The sequence below is a fragment of the Haplochromis burtoni genome, unplaced genomic scaffold (genome assembly GCF_018398535.1).
Source record: "Haplochromis burtoni strain Fernald_Lab_line unplaced genomic scaffold, NCSU_Asbu1 Contig_85, whole genome shotgun sequence".
NCBI classification, from domain to species: Eukaryota; Metazoa; Chordata; class Actinopteri; order Cichliformes; family Cichlidae; genus Haplochromis; species Haplochromis burtoni.
The window spans coordinates 1970281-1985624 of record NW_024582446.1 but is presented as its reverse complement, the minus strand read 5'-3'; the positions used below and the strand labels follow the sequence as shown (position 1 = coordinate 1985624).

General features: G+C 39.2%; 1 protein-coding gene across 4 annotated transcripts in view; it reads right to left on the bottom strand.

Moving 5' to 3' along the window:
• grm1b (glutamate receptor, metabotropic 1b) overlaps positions 1-14753 on the bottom strand; it is a 25572-nt gene extending 10819 nt beyond the window's left edge. Inside the window, exons 1-6 of one of the 4 annotated variants that reach the window (XM_005926098.3) lie at positions 14273-14753; positions 11399-12222; positions 9086-9335; positions 2278-2513; positions 1972-1986; positions 1380-1391 (exon numbers count right to left, since the gene is read on the bottom strand). In XM_005926098.3, coding sequence (XP_005926160.1) covers positions 1380-1391; positions 1972-1986; positions 2278-2513; positions 9086-9335; positions 11399-12113 — 1228 coding nt within the window. In that variant the 5' untranslated portion in view covers positions 12114-12222; positions 14273-14753. The remainder of the gene's footprint in view (positions 1-1379; positions 1392-1971; positions 1987-2277; positions 2514-9085; positions 9336-11398; positions 12223-14272) is intronic. The other 3 variants (XM_005926096.3, XM_042222418.1, XM_005926097.3) reach the window with 3 other exon arrangements.
• Positions 14754-15344: the final 591 nt, after the last annotated feature.

The window sequence follows — 15344 nt, the reverse complement described above, 5'->3', positions numbered from 1 at the left end:
GTACCTCTGGTGCAAATTACTGACCTCTGTCATCATTTTAGGTGGGGGAACTTGCACAATCGGTGGCTGACTAAATACTTTTTTGCCCCACTGTACCTTTTTATGACACTTTAAGGTGGAAAATTACAGCATGTCTCCTCAGATGGAAACACACTCTATAATATATGTATTATGTGTACAGTTAAAAAAAATGTTAATTGACAATGCAATTCATGTCGTCCACTATTATTAATAGTAGCAGTAGTAGCATTACTGTTACACTGCTGGTTGAAAGTATGTCATTGTTCAATCCCTATGGGTCTTTTACAGATTCAGAAGGAATAGGTTAGGTCGAGTCAGCTAATGTCAGTACTTCTACTAGTTATAGGTTATAAGTCAGGCTCATCAGGCTGTGAGCATCTCTTACTGGCTTGCAGAACATTTAACCTAAAAATCAGGTATGTCAGAGTTTTTGGAAACAACTTATTATTCTTCAGGAGCAGGAATGCAGATGATTGGTGTTTGCCCTGATTTTAGCATTTTATACATTCATTTGTTGCATGTTTTCTCAGCCATACTGTCAGTCTATGCAGTCCATGAGACAGAATTTATTCTGTCCTATCCCGCGACATTTATAACAGCGTGGTGGCTTTCGCGAGTGTCATCCATTGCTGACGTGTTTGTTGCCACTTGTGTTAAATCACGTAATGATCTCTAAAAAGGACTGCTGGGAAACTCACTGCCTCTGCAAACAAACACATCAACAGTAAATTTAGTTGGGTAGCAGCTGGGTGAGCGTCCGATGGGATCTGCTGGTGATGACCTAGTTTAACAGCTCCTTCGCTTTGACGCTCGCCGCACTCCTCTGAGCTGTGTGAGCTTCAGTCATGATGCAATGATGTCATGATGCGAGCATGCAAGCAGAGGACCTACTGCTGCACGTCGGGATTAGTCGGCTGCATGACAAGTGAACCTTCTCTGTATATTTCATGGATTAAACTGTGCAGAGATAAGAAGAAAATGGATCCCAGCGTATGCATTACCTGCATGTTAACTGCTATTTCTGTAGTTCCATGCAATTAAGCGAGTTCCCATCTCACTCAAATGTTATTGGGCTGTTTTATGCGACTGTCTTAAGGCTAGAAAAGGTGGGAAAGCACAAAGTGTGAGCAAATAAGACCCAATTGTTGAGCTTTCAGTGCACAGGAAGAAAAACATCCCAATAGCTTCATATATTAGAGGTCAACTGAGATTAATTGGAAATGTAATAGAAAGAAAAAAGATTATCAGCAATGCATTTACATTTTCCCAGCATGTGATAAAACCTTAATATCAGTCAACCTCTATGTATATTTCCAAAGTGAGGAGCATTATGGTTCCATTAAAAAGTATTCACTCACCATCTTGGAGTTCTACACCAAAATAAATAAATAGATACACATATAAATAAAAATAAAATAAAACAAACAACAACAAAAAAACAAATGTTTGCAGGACAGGACAAATCACTATATCTCCACCTATGCCTATGTGAATAACTGCTATTAAATAATGATGCTTCATAAAAATGAATAAAAGCAGAAATATGCGTCATATATCAAAGAAATCCTTGAAAATAATGTGCAAAGGAAAAAAAAGATGCAATGGCAAAAACAAATTCCCAAAAGTATCTTTATAGCCTAAAGTCAAAAAACGTTTTTTTGATTTTTGCTGCATGCAACATTTTATATTTACGTTTATCAACATGTTCAAATAGGCTCATTTTAAAATAACTGATTTTAAATTTGGGGAGCTTGAGAAACATCTTCATCCCCATAAAACATAAAGCTTAAGATTGAAAACGTAAATATATAGAGGCTTTTATTTTAAAAAGAAAAACATATGAGTGGTGTATAAAACAGTTATGTCTTGGAAACATGCTTGTTGAGCATTGTTTCGAGAAATTAACAAATAATGCATTAGCTCTGTTATACGTGAAAGGATTTAGTTTACCTAGATCATCATCCTCTGTAAAGCCAAGTGTCACAGAAATGAACAATATAAAAAAAATATGTGTTACTGGATTGACTTAGAGAGAATTTTACCCTCTGGCAGTCTAATTCATATTTAAATAGCGTGTTCCAGTTTGTGGGGCCCTTTTGGCATCATCCTTTGGGCATTGAACGCATCAGAACAGTTGAAAAAGACAAGCAGATGTGCACGCTGGCGTAAAAACGGAAACCAGGAATAAAAAAAACCTAAACAAAGCAAAAAAACAGCAGGAAAACATCATAATTGCTTGACGAGTTGTTTAGCTACCTGAGCAGTTCCGTGCATAATTCAAGTTCTCTTGCGGGTGTCCGGGAAGGCGGCACTGAAACCGGTACTGCCAGAACTCTGGAAACCATGGGTTGCGGGTGTTGGTGCTGAGCTTGAGCCTCAGGAAGTAGTCGTCAAATGAGGAGACCTCTTCAGAGTGCAGCTTCACGGTGATGCCTCCCACAGCCTCCTGTTCGTACCCCTCCACCACCTCGACTCGGTCTGCCCATCCATCACTGCAGAGAGAAGGAAGACATTGTAATCATTTCTACTTAAACTAGACACCCACTTGCTGCATTGTATGTCTAAAAATTATGTCAGAGCTTAAAGCATTGCAAAATCTTTCCTACTGACCTTTCAAAACCCATAATATTATAAATAAATAATAAATGATATCTCTTTTGTGGGAAAGAGAAGAGAAAGAGAAGGATCTAATCAGAGACAGTTAAATTGATGTATTTTCTAAAGCTCTGTTATCAAAGGAATATCTTTTGCAATCAACAAAATATCAATACACAACCTAAAACCTGCCAAGCATTCAAACCTAACCCTAAAGGTTATCTCCAGCTACTGCATTTTTATAATTTAATAACAAGTCACACAATATTAGTCAGCATCTGGCAAGACAAAAATAACAAACTGTTTTATGCTGCCGAGCTCCAAAAGTCAGCGCACACTAAATCCTGAAGAAAAACAACATCTCCCTTTTGTTTTCCTGACTTTGTTTCCCTTTCAGCCTCCCCGCTGAGGGGCGTGGAGTGCTCGCTGTACTTGCTGAAAGAAGAAGAAGGGGAAAAAAGCCTCAGTCCACAGACACAATCACAAGCCTGGTGAGAATTCGCAGATTAGTACTGCGGCTCTGCAATCTGCCCCGGAGAGAAACAAACTCCCACCCAACACGTAGACTCTAGAACCCTAAGTGTCAAAGCTGGTCATAACTCGTATTTATAGCTTTATACTCAACACTTTGAAAGTCAGTTCAGCATCTGATCCTGTTGCAAAAGGTCATGCAGACAAAAGAGACTTTTGGATGCTCCAGATTTAAATTAGAATAAAAATGAAAACCCCATTTCTCATTCATTTCAGTTTCAAATGTGTTTTATAGCAGCATTATGCAGTGTAGGATCAAGTCCTTGATATATTCATGTGGCATTGTACGTCTCAGCGGGTGAAATGAAAGCTGAGAAAAGGGAATATGAGAGACTTTAAACTGAATATTCCAGTGATGATTTGACAGAAAAACAGCTTCTTAAAATGCAGCGACACACTGAATGGAAAACAAAACATTACAGATCAGTGACAACCTGAAGAAAAACTTCAACCCTTCAGTCCTTCTAGCCACAAAGAAAGGGAATCTGGTGGCACATTAGCTGCACAGAGCATTTTGCTGTCATGGTTTGGGTCCACTTGCTTGTAAATCAATCCAGCTATTTTAAGAGATTACCTGTATCCTATGATGACACATGTTTATCCTGATGATGAAAGCAACCTCATGTGATGATGGCACTGAAGATGGTCCACCTAAAAGACCACAGGTGAATACATCTCTTGATGTTCTGCGGTTGAATACAGACCAAGCCGGGGAGTAGGTGATATATTCATCTACATGCTGCAGACAGCTTCCTCCCATACACAGAGAAACAGCTGCAAGGTCAAGATCACCTTCTGTGATTTCTCAAGTGCATTTAACCCAATTCTTCTTCTACTGAGAGGATGATTTGTGAAGTAGTCTTGGAGGAATCATCTGCTTCTACATGTGAATAAGATCAGAGAGGTGGTGATCAAAAAACGATGACCCGTGTCTAACTTGTGACAGGATTTTGATGTGGTGGAGAAGAACAAGTAACCGGGTGTCCACATCTACAGCGGGCTGAAGTGGAAGACCGATACAGGCTGTGAACAAAGAGGTGATGAACAGGCTCTATTTCCTGAGGAAGCTGAGACATGTGCAGTGAAATGCTGGAGATCTGTGACGAAGGCAGTTTGCTTTGCTGTGGTCTGCTGGGGGAGCAGCATCGGAGCTGGGTCTGGGATTGACTGCAAACTGGACACTTTTGAAGCTGTGCTGGGGAGAAAGTCACTAACAAGCAGTTACTCATCATGGAGAATCATTTCCAGCCTCTGGATTCATTACTGGACAGGCAGAGAAGCACCTTCTCTAACAGACTGATTCAGCTCTGCTGCACAAGGACAGATACAGGAGCTCTTTTTCACAATACAACAAATATAACTGGAAATATGGAACAAGTGACATATTTATTGTTCTCATTCATTTAGCTATTGTCTCAAAGCTTGGGTCACTGGATAGTTTGATAATAATAATGTGCTATCAACACATTTAAATCCAGCTGAGCACCTGTGGGAGATTTTGGACTATCATGAAAACAGTAAATAAGGAAAGACAGAACTCCAGCAGGCTTACAGATTTTGAGATTCACTGCTAAAGTATGCCAAAGCTGTTCTAGTTTTGTCCAACACCTTATTAAGAAATGTATTTTGGTGTCTTATCATTATCATTATTATTATTATTATTATTATTATTATTATTATTATTATTAGTAGTAGTAGTAGTAGTAGTAGTAGTAGTAGTAGTAGTAGTATTACCTGCCTTTACATATGTTTGGTACTAACTCAAAGTTGCAAATTTCCAATATGCTTGCAAGTTATAAAAACAAAATAAAAAGATAAATATCTGCAACACTTTTCTGTTGTTGATGAGAATCGTAGCCTCGGTTTCCTGCTCTTAGCCCAGCTTGCGTGGTTTTCTGCTGCTGTAATCCATCTCCTTCAAGGAGATACATGTTCTGCATTCAGAGATGCTCTTCTGAAGACTTCATCTGACACCACAAACCAATCACTAAATCCCGTTTCCCCCATTCTGATGTTTAATTTGAACTTCAGCAGGTCGTCAGCTCATCAGCTTTGGAGAGTAACACCATGTGGAGGTGTGGTCCCTGGCTCAGCTGCAGGGGAGGAGTGGAGCAGTGAGGCAGGTGAGGCGACAGGTAATGGCGTTTGACTGATGACAGGCTCTGTTTCTTTTATAGTGAAGGAAGAGATGAGCGGGAGAGACTGAGATCTGGACTGAGACTGTTTTCTTGTTGTGCAACTGTTAATAAAAGTGAAAATAGTGAGCACAACCATTGCGTGTGTTGTGTGCCTGTACACACGGCCTTAAAAGATGAAACAATAAGAAGAGGGCTTTAACATTTAAACAGACATTTAAATCTGGTCAAAAACAATTAAATACCCTTCAAAACAGAATATTTAAAAATATTGTATATATTACACAAACCCATCCACAGGACAAAAATAGCACTTTCCAGACTTCTACAACCCACATTTTGTTTAAGAAGCGAAAGCCAGCAGCATCTTTGGCTTGGCTGGTGCTTCAAAAATAAATTGACAATGGTTGTCCAGCGTGACAGTATCAACAGTACCTGGCCATCTGCTTCTCAGCATCACACTACCCCCAGTCCAACACTCTGGGTGCCAAAAACCTACAGCTCTGACGTCAACACACGCACATACTGTACAGACTTCTAACACAAGTCTGAGCTCACACGTCTGTGAATCATTTAATTTGGGGCACAGTGGCGTTATTAGAAAAACTATGAATGTAGAGCCAAACTGTTTTTTTAATGAAATCATTTATTTGATCACTAGTCAAACATTGCAATCTAAATCATAAAACTGATATTTTCTATGAATTCCAACACAATGGGGGCTTCACTGGAGAGTTGATCAAACGAGTTGTTGTTTGTGATGTGTGGGTTCTGCAGTGTGAGAACAGCCATCTCTTTCATCCTCCACACAGCAGAAGATGGATGGCTGATGACCAGCACCTCAGGCATTTCGATTTGCCCACTGCACAGGCCTGCGTGTGTTCACTTACTGCATTGCTCTAAAAAACATTTTCCTTTTTCAGTAGTCTCCTTGACCCAGAAAACACACACGTGTGCACAGACACGCACACTGCTCTACCAAACTCACGCCCTCCTTATCTTCAGTGTAGACTTTCACAGCAGTGCAAATTTAAGTAGAAGGGGTGAGAGCGAGTTTAGGCTTTAATGTGTCCTATTTTTTTTAACTTTATGCACCTATTCCATCATTTGGGTCGCAAGTAAATCGGGTTGACTCCTTTGAATCTAAACATTAATAAACCACTCTTGGCAAATCAGCCGTAGCTGGCTTTTAGCGTCGGTTCTACAACAACTGCTAACTGGACTTAAGGTGAACTGAGGCTCCACAAAAAGGGAATGCCTGGTATATGTGCTGATATAAGCTTTGATGTTCACTACTCCACTTTCCCCAGCTTATGCTGGAGGTGCTGTCCCATATTAGCCCATCCCTCCTGTGATCTGACAGGGAGCGTGAATGCATTATTCATTACCGAGCCAGACTCAAAGCATCTTCTTGCTTTCAGGGGAACTCTGCTACCGTTAGGAAAGGAAGAATATTTTGCTTCATATGAGCTTTTTGTATATAATCCATTCTGAGTACAACTGAGTGTCACAACATGGAATTCAGCATTCATATTTCAGTCAGCAGAGTGTCATTTTTCTATGTTTAGCATTTAGTAGAAGACGAAGGGCTCCTGAAAGGATCTTCTAGTAAGATGCCTAACATCTTTTCTCTAAAAGGTAAAAAATTAACATTAAATTTAATCTTTAAACGTGTTGTGGAAGAATAGTTGTTAAATATTTGGAAACTGCTAATCCTTATCTTGACTGACAGCGTGTGAATGCTGCAGAAGAGCTACTAAATGATCCCGAGTGCCAAAAAAAAAAAGCAGAGCTGGAGCAAGACGGCATTTACAGCAGTACAAATTTCCCCATTTGTACACACTGCACAGGTGTTATTTTTAGATGGAAATCGCCCGTTTAAATTGCATTAGGGTTTGGAGTTGTGCATAATTTATGACATAACCACTATGAGTGAAAGATGGGTGCCATTTGTTGTACCATATTTCATTCATATAAATTTTATAGTGAGTTATGGGCACTCCTTGATAACCAAGGTAACTAGGCAGCACTGATGGTAGCTGATAGCTCCCTAGACCTGTCCTCCAAATATGGTCATGGGTCACGTCGGCTTCAAAAGCAAGTCCACAAACTGAAGGCTAAAACATACTGGCATCTTTTGTAAAGGTCCATGTGTGCAGATATACCTTGGTTTGATAATATGTGGTCAATAATGTGGCACAAGCACCTCAGGTTATTGAAAAATGTCAAGTTTTGAGATATAAAACACAGCTATTAAATGGAAGTTTCAATATGCCTGTTGGGAGGATAAATTAAAAACCCATTTCTAGAAATGTTGGGACGCTGTGCAAAATGTAATTAACAGAATGCAATGATCTACAGAGCTCATAAATCCATATTTTGCTCACGTCGAACATGGAACATTAAACATTTAAACTGAGGCATTGTCGAATGTTGGGATGGGGGCAACAAAACACTGAAAAAGTAAGAGGGAATTAAAAAAACAGCTGAAGGCAACTAATTGGGTTAATTGGCATCAGATCAGTAATAAAATAAGGTATTAAAAAAAGAGCATCTCAGAGAGGTGGCATTTCCTAATATCAAAGATTAGCAGAGAACCACCTGTGTGCAACAAAACTGGGTCTACAAATTGGAGAACAGTTTAAGAGTAATGTTCCTCAACATAGAATTATGAAGACTTTGAATATTTCCACATTTACAGTGCATAATATCATCAAATGATTCAGAGAATCTGGAGAAATTGCTGTGTTCTTCTTCTGGACTAAAGAGGAACGAGACCATCTGGATTATGATCAGTGCTCAGTTTGGGGCCTGTGTCTCTGATGGTATGTGGGAGCATCAGAATCAGAATGCTTTACTAATCCTTGAGGAAATTATGTGATTACGAAACTAAATTAAATAACACAATATATTTGTGTGTGTACATGAGCAATTAATGATTTGACAAAAGCCTTATAACTTTGAAACTATGATTCGTAAAAGTGTCACATATATAAAGATTTCAAATAATATGTCAAATTTGACCTTTGACCTCCTCTTTATGGTCAGTAGATGTATCTGAAGGTCAAGGCATTACTATAATAGTTATATAGAGCTATTTATAACTGTTTCTTACTGCCATTGTTTATATTGGCAACATATCAATAGTGATGTATAGGGAGTCGATACATCACGCTATTTTGTATATTACAGTAGCAGGTTATAACCAATTAAATAACAATTTGAATACATGTACAATGTTTCTGAATAAGTAAACTGCAGCACAAATGTCTTAAAGTATATTTAAAAACAAACAAACAAGGAAAACAAAATAAATATATACAAAATATAGTAGTAGTCCCTTAAATGTAAATACTGCCCAGAGCATGAGCTGCCTTGGGGGAGGTTTGCTTTCTCTGAGTGCATCTTGTCTGAGATATGTTGCAGCCATCAAATTCAAAGTGACATAATTTTTTTCTTTAAATGCCACATTTTTGTCATTTTAAACAGTTAATATTTTCTACACTCAATTCTGGATTAAATATGAGTTAAAGAGATTTCCCAATCATCCAGCATCCTAACATTTTTGGGATTGGAATCAGCATTATTAACACAAAGGCCATTACTCTATCTGACATACAAATATGCCTCTTATTTATTTAAACTGATATACTGACTGATTTTTGTGGATATATAAAAATACAGCTACTTTTGAAAAGCATCAGCAAGAAAGATTTTCTTCTCGTCATTGTTGTTCTTTTATTCCAAAGAGCACCGCGACTGACAAACCTAAAAGCCCTGTGGGAAAACATTCTCCAACAAACCTGCCAATTAGGAGGAACTCTCCGGCTACTCCGAGCCGTCTCATAGCCATGAGAAGCCCTCGGACTGTCATGCCTTCACAGAAGCAGACAACAACTCTGGCTTTAGGCAGACGCTCCCGCAGCTTTCTCAGCAGCCTGTCGAAGTGCTTCTCCCCAGCATTGCTGTAAATCTTGTCAGAATGGGCGACGCAAAGGCCTTCCTGCGAGGCAAGCTCTTTGAATACTTCCATCCCACTCTCCCCATAGTTACCTGAGAAAGATAAAAGGAGCTGTCAGTTTGGCTCATTCACAAGAAAATGTAAAGGGTTCTCATTCATAAGTTCATTCTGTCATGTTTTATTCTATAAGATGTTCTTTAAAGGAAATAATCCAGAGGGAAAATTATCGCAAAAACTCTTCTTTTAACATTTAAATAGTTCACTGTGTCCCCAGACCTCTTGCTGTGGAATCAAGAGCAGTGCAACTAGAGCAAATGGGCCAACCGTGACCTCAAGAGTAGCATCAGAGGACGAGCACTCACATAAGTCTTGTCATTTTTAGGTTGTCCGTCCAGATGTTCGCAGTCATTCAGCTGCAGCATCACTCATAAATCCAATAAACAGGCTGTAATCTAGCTTCCTCTGTAACATCTAACACCTACTGCTCATATTTAATTCATTACAGAATGACAAACAGGTATTCATTTCTGTAAACAAGGAAGGCTTGCCAGGTTTTTGTTTGGATTTAGCAGATGGTTTTAAACTTGTTTTCATATTCCATCAGTTAAAACTGATTTGCAACAGCTTCCGTAACCGTGTCTCGGGTATAAAAACTGTGGGAGGAAACGTAATTAGAATCTGATTATAAAAACATGCCTGGAAAAAATGAGTTTGGGATGACTGTTGTGTTTTGAGCAAGTGTTGTACAAAAATGATAGTTTATGCCTCAAATGATCTTTAAGGCATGAAAACAAATGGTATCATTACCATAAAGAGACCTCACTTCTCCTCTGAAATTGCCCACCACTTGAACGAATATGGATTAGTCACACAAAACAGGCTTTAATCATGTCTGCAGCCACCTGCTGTTGGAACAGCAGTACATAAGCCATACTTAAACTGAGCACAGCCACTTCATTAGTTACACCTTGGTAGTATTCCATTGAACCCCCTTTTTCCTTTCAGAACTGCTTTTAGTTTTCGTGAGTGTCATGAAATAGCTGCAGATTTGTGGACCACACATCTGCGATGTGAGCCGTTCCACCACATCCCAAAGACACACTACTGGTTTGAGATCTGGTGACTATGGAGGCCATCTGAGTACAGTAAAATCACTGTGATGTTCAAGAAACCACTGATGAACTGAGCTTTGTGGCATCGCCCTGCTGCAGGACCATATCATGGTGTTTAAATGATGCACAGTGGGTGCTAAGGGGGGCAACGTCTCCATACCATAGCATACCATACCACCAGCCTGGACTGTTAATACAAGGCAGGATGGATCCATGATTTTGTGGTGTTTAGCCAAATTCTGAGCCTACCATCTGAACGTAGTAGCACATGTCAATACTTATCAGAACAGGCAACATTTTTCCAATCTTCTATAACCCAATTTTGGAAAGTCTAGGGGAACTACAGCCATCCCTGTTCAAAGGCAACACAAATAGCACCCAGTGTGACCTTCCGCTGCAGCCCATCTGCTTTAAGGTTTAGGGATGCTCTTCTGCATACCTTGGTTGTAATGAGTGGTTATTTCACCTTTAAATCAGCTTTCTTACCCATTCTGATAGTTCTTTTGAGCTCTAGCATGTCATCATGATCATCTCTGAATTGACATTTGTGTTAAGGAGTAGTTGAATAGGTGTGCCTAATGAAATGAGTTTCTTATAAAATACATTAGGTCAACAAAAACAACAGACACTATTAATATAGAACAGCATTTTTGCAAATGAAGGTCAGTTTACCTGTCAAATTGAATCGTGCTCAGCTAGTCAGTAAAAACATTTTTGGAGAGTTTTCAAGCTTGCAAAACCTGCCAAAATGATGTCAAATGATTTAATCTAGAACTTCTGTAGGTCTAGATGAATCTAGATTTCATGAAACTGCACTCGAAACAGTGTATTAGAAGGTCTGTATCACACACTGGAGATGTAGGGTTTCAACAGTGTGTGTTTTCAAACACAGGAAGTCATGAAGGGGCTTTTTTAAAAAGCTAATGAGTGGCATTATAGGTAATGTAGGAGTCTAATAAGCTAGGTTCTTATTAGACTACTGTACTGTTTGAGTTTAGAGTGCTGTGTTGTGAGCCCCCAGCTGATAAAGAAAAGTGTCTTACCCTCTGTGTGAACGGCTGACACATAGGTCCAGTTGTATCGTTTGACAATGTCCACCAGGGCTCTGGCTTGAAGAGTATCTGAGGGTACAACCCTGAGGAAGTACTTGAACAGTGTCTTGTCACTGAGGTCAATACTAGTTGCAGAATAAGCGATCTGCGGGATGTTGAATAGCTGCAGAAGGTTTTGCACCTGAATGGCAACAGAACTGGAGCCCGGCCCAATGACTCCAACGATGGGCTTCTTGGTCGGTGGTGGCTGACTGGAAGGCGCCCCTTCAATGCACCACCTGGAGCCGTCGCTCTCATCCCGGATGGAGATGAGAGAGTCTCGTATGAATTCGATGCTCTGCTCCAGAGCCACCGAGGAATGCCAGCAGGAGTCTCTGATCTCACATCCAAGGGTAATGTTGGGTAACAGATTTGGGTCCGAGTTAATCCGATCCAAAGTGTGGAACATGGCCTCCACCCTTTGGATGCCGTACTGCTCGCGGACCTCTCCACATTTCCTCTCCGCCACCTTCTCAGCTGATGGTTGGTGGTGAACAGAAAAAAGGGCTCCAATTATAATATCCCCGTCCATCCTCGCCACCAGGCGAGAGGCAGAACTTGGCACCACCGACCTCTCATACTTTCCTCTGGACAAACCGAATGCCTCGAACAGTAAAAAAGGTAAATATAAAATGCTTACGACAGTCAGGTAAATCATATTCGACATCGTGCCAGAGGTGCTGAATGTAGAATCATGTCCACTTGGCCATAATACAGGGCCATCAATCCTCTACGAGCAAATTAAACTCATCTGCATCTTCTTCAGTGATTCCACCCTGCAAATGAGACATGGAGCGTTAATTCTTGCTTTATAATACATTTATTACATTTACAAATCTAAATAATTCAACACATGTATTTCAGAAATCTGTAGGAGAAAAAATACTTGCAGATCAATCATCTTTCATCCAATCACACCATAGCTAAAAATGTAAAAATATACAGGAGATCCAACCAGGCAAATACTTTTTGGGAGGGAATAAGTACATATCTAAAGATACAGAGCTATTTGAAAGCTGAGAATGCTCAAATTCTAGCACCACGGACAGCTGCCACTGTCCTAGTTGAGGATCTCAACTGATTCTATATTTATACCTTTGACTGCTTGTTGAGCTTCTACCTCGGGTTCATTCCTCATATCTGATGCCATTTCAAAGTGGAGACGTGACAAAAATAAGAGCAAAGCTCAGGATATTACGCTATAACAATATTGTCTGTATTCTCCCCATTACTAGTCTCATCTCTATTAATTAAAAGTGTGTGAAATCTAACTTGACTTTTCTCCAAATGTATTTCACGGGGTTAATAAACATGTATAATCTAAAAATTGCATGACCACATTTGAAGTAGTATGCATAAATACATTTTATAGTAAACATTTTTTAATGAAATTTGGTCCAATTTTTAAATGATGTAACTTTATGATTTAATACCCTGGTTGTATGGAAGCCCCAAACGCAATTTCATTGTTCTTGACAATGACAATAAATAAATACTACTACTAAATATATGTACAACATTGCATATTCCCATCATTAACCCCTGGAGGGTCTTAGAACTGAGAAGATAAAGGCTGCATAATTATGCTGCCCTATTTAACCTTATGTCTAAATCATCCTTAACTGACCTGTTTACGAAGTTACAATCCTGTAATTCAGCTAGAGACCTCTTCAGTCATTGATAAAGACCCCTGTGCGATCATTTGGATGATGAAATATCCTTTTCACACTTACTGCTCTCTTACTTCATATTAAAAGTGTCAAGTTAGTGTCAGTTTCAGGACAAATTGCTTGCTTAATGCTCTCAACAGCTTTAAAATCCATCATGATTATCAAAAAATGAAATAATGAGTGCTATATTTTGAACTTATTAACATTTAAAGCCCATTCGTTCTACATTTTCTTCTGAATAGTTGGTTGGATTTTCTGACATTTAGTGGGTTTAAATGCAAAAACAGAAGTGAATGAACATTTAAAACTATCACAATGTGCATGCTATTGTGTGTGCACTGCATTACTGCTTTGTACAGTAACAAGTAAGGGCAGTTTTATGTTTAAGTCAGTCATTACTCATGCCACAGACAACAAGCTAGTTACAAAAGGAGTTTTAATATGTTTAACAACTGTATGATCTAAATTACAAGAAAATATCAGTTCACTCTGTAAACAAGTCACCGTGTTGTGTTTCACTATACCAACTGAAAACATGGAACATGGAACTGCTGATGAAAGAGTCATGTCTGCACCTTGCACAAAATACGGTATATTATTTTTCTTTAAGTCATGTGAGTAGAGGGCCAGTGAAGGGGGGTGTTCAGTCAATTCAGGGAATCAACTTCATGCAAAGACTTCAAGTATTAAAAATGAATTAATATCTATTAATATCCATCATGAATAAAGCTATGCAACGGTAATGGAAAAAATTTAAAGTATTCTGATTTTATATTTTTTTGGGTAACTTAATTGAGCGAAGATCAATGTGGACATGGTAATTATTTAAAAAAAATCTTTGATACATGTGGTTGTTTTCTACAGTTGAGCGAAGTTAAGTGAGTAAAAGAAGCCTTTGGAAATAAGTATTGGACTATTTTGACAAAAAATAAATAAAAATCAAAATCAAAAATCACTATGGCTTGAGCCAGAAATGAGCCATCTCAAACAGCACACATAATGACTCTGCCTAAATACTCTTTATTATCGTTTAGCAGCTGTCTCCAGGTCCTCAGCTGCAGCTATAAAACGGTGTCATTCACAGGTCATAACATGCAACATCATCAGCTGCATGCACATGCATGTTTAACAGTCTTAAAGACGTGATTTCACCTACCTGAACCAGGTAAGGACATAACCGGGACATAGTGGGTCCGTGTCTCCTCTGAAGCCGCCGGTCTGGACTCTTCTGCCTCCGAAACACGGTGGGACTCTTCCTCCCTCCCTTTCTCCCTCTCTCTCTCTCTGCACTGGTGATAAGATGCTCCCTTCTTCTCCTCTTGCTCACTGCATTTTTAAATCGGGTCAAACTCACTGCAGTGTCCCTGATTTAAAACCAGAGTTCATGCACATCACGAGGGTCAGTGATGCGTCGATTGATAACATTCTGGAAGAGATCGGGGTGAGAGTGAGGCTCCTGAGAAGCATATTTTAAAATAAATAAATAAGTCGGGGATAGATAACGATTTGACAAGCTTCCATTAAAACCCCCTGGACCAAATCAGCGCAACGTAAGAGACTGTTTATAGGCAGTCGCTTACTTTATGCAAACTTCAAAGAGACTCGTCAAACTTCAATTTAATTTTTCCCTCCTGCGTTGTGTCTGACACTGACAGATGTGATGTATTTGTTATTCACTGCTGCAGCTGTCAAAAGAGAGCGGGCTCTGCTGCCACCTTGTGGTGAAGGGGGTGATGCCACTGCTGCAACCTCACTGAATAAAAGTTTACTCAACCTAGAGGTTCCCTTTGTAATCCTAACGATTAGACCACAAAATAAGCAACCAGTACAGCAAAGAATTTGGCATTGCATGAACTCTCTATAAACCTACAGCTTTGTGCAAAAATGCTGAGTGATTCTTTTTTCTTTTTTTTTTCTCTTTTTTTTTAATATTTTGCTTCCAATTTTTTTGTAGTTTTGGCCATTGACTGCTTTTCGGCTCATTTACAAATCAGTGTTTTTACCTGAGAATTGTCAGAGGAATCTCTGTTTTTTGTAACGCTAAGCCACATAAAATTACATATTAATCATTCAAGCATAACAAAAAACAAAACAAAACACCCAACTCAAAGGATGAAACACTGTTGTGTCTACATGTAAGAGAAAACTTAGCAAATAATCAAATTTAATTCTATCTTTAAGCAGTTTGTTACCAGCAGCTTGTTAGAAAAATGTATAATTTGTGTCCT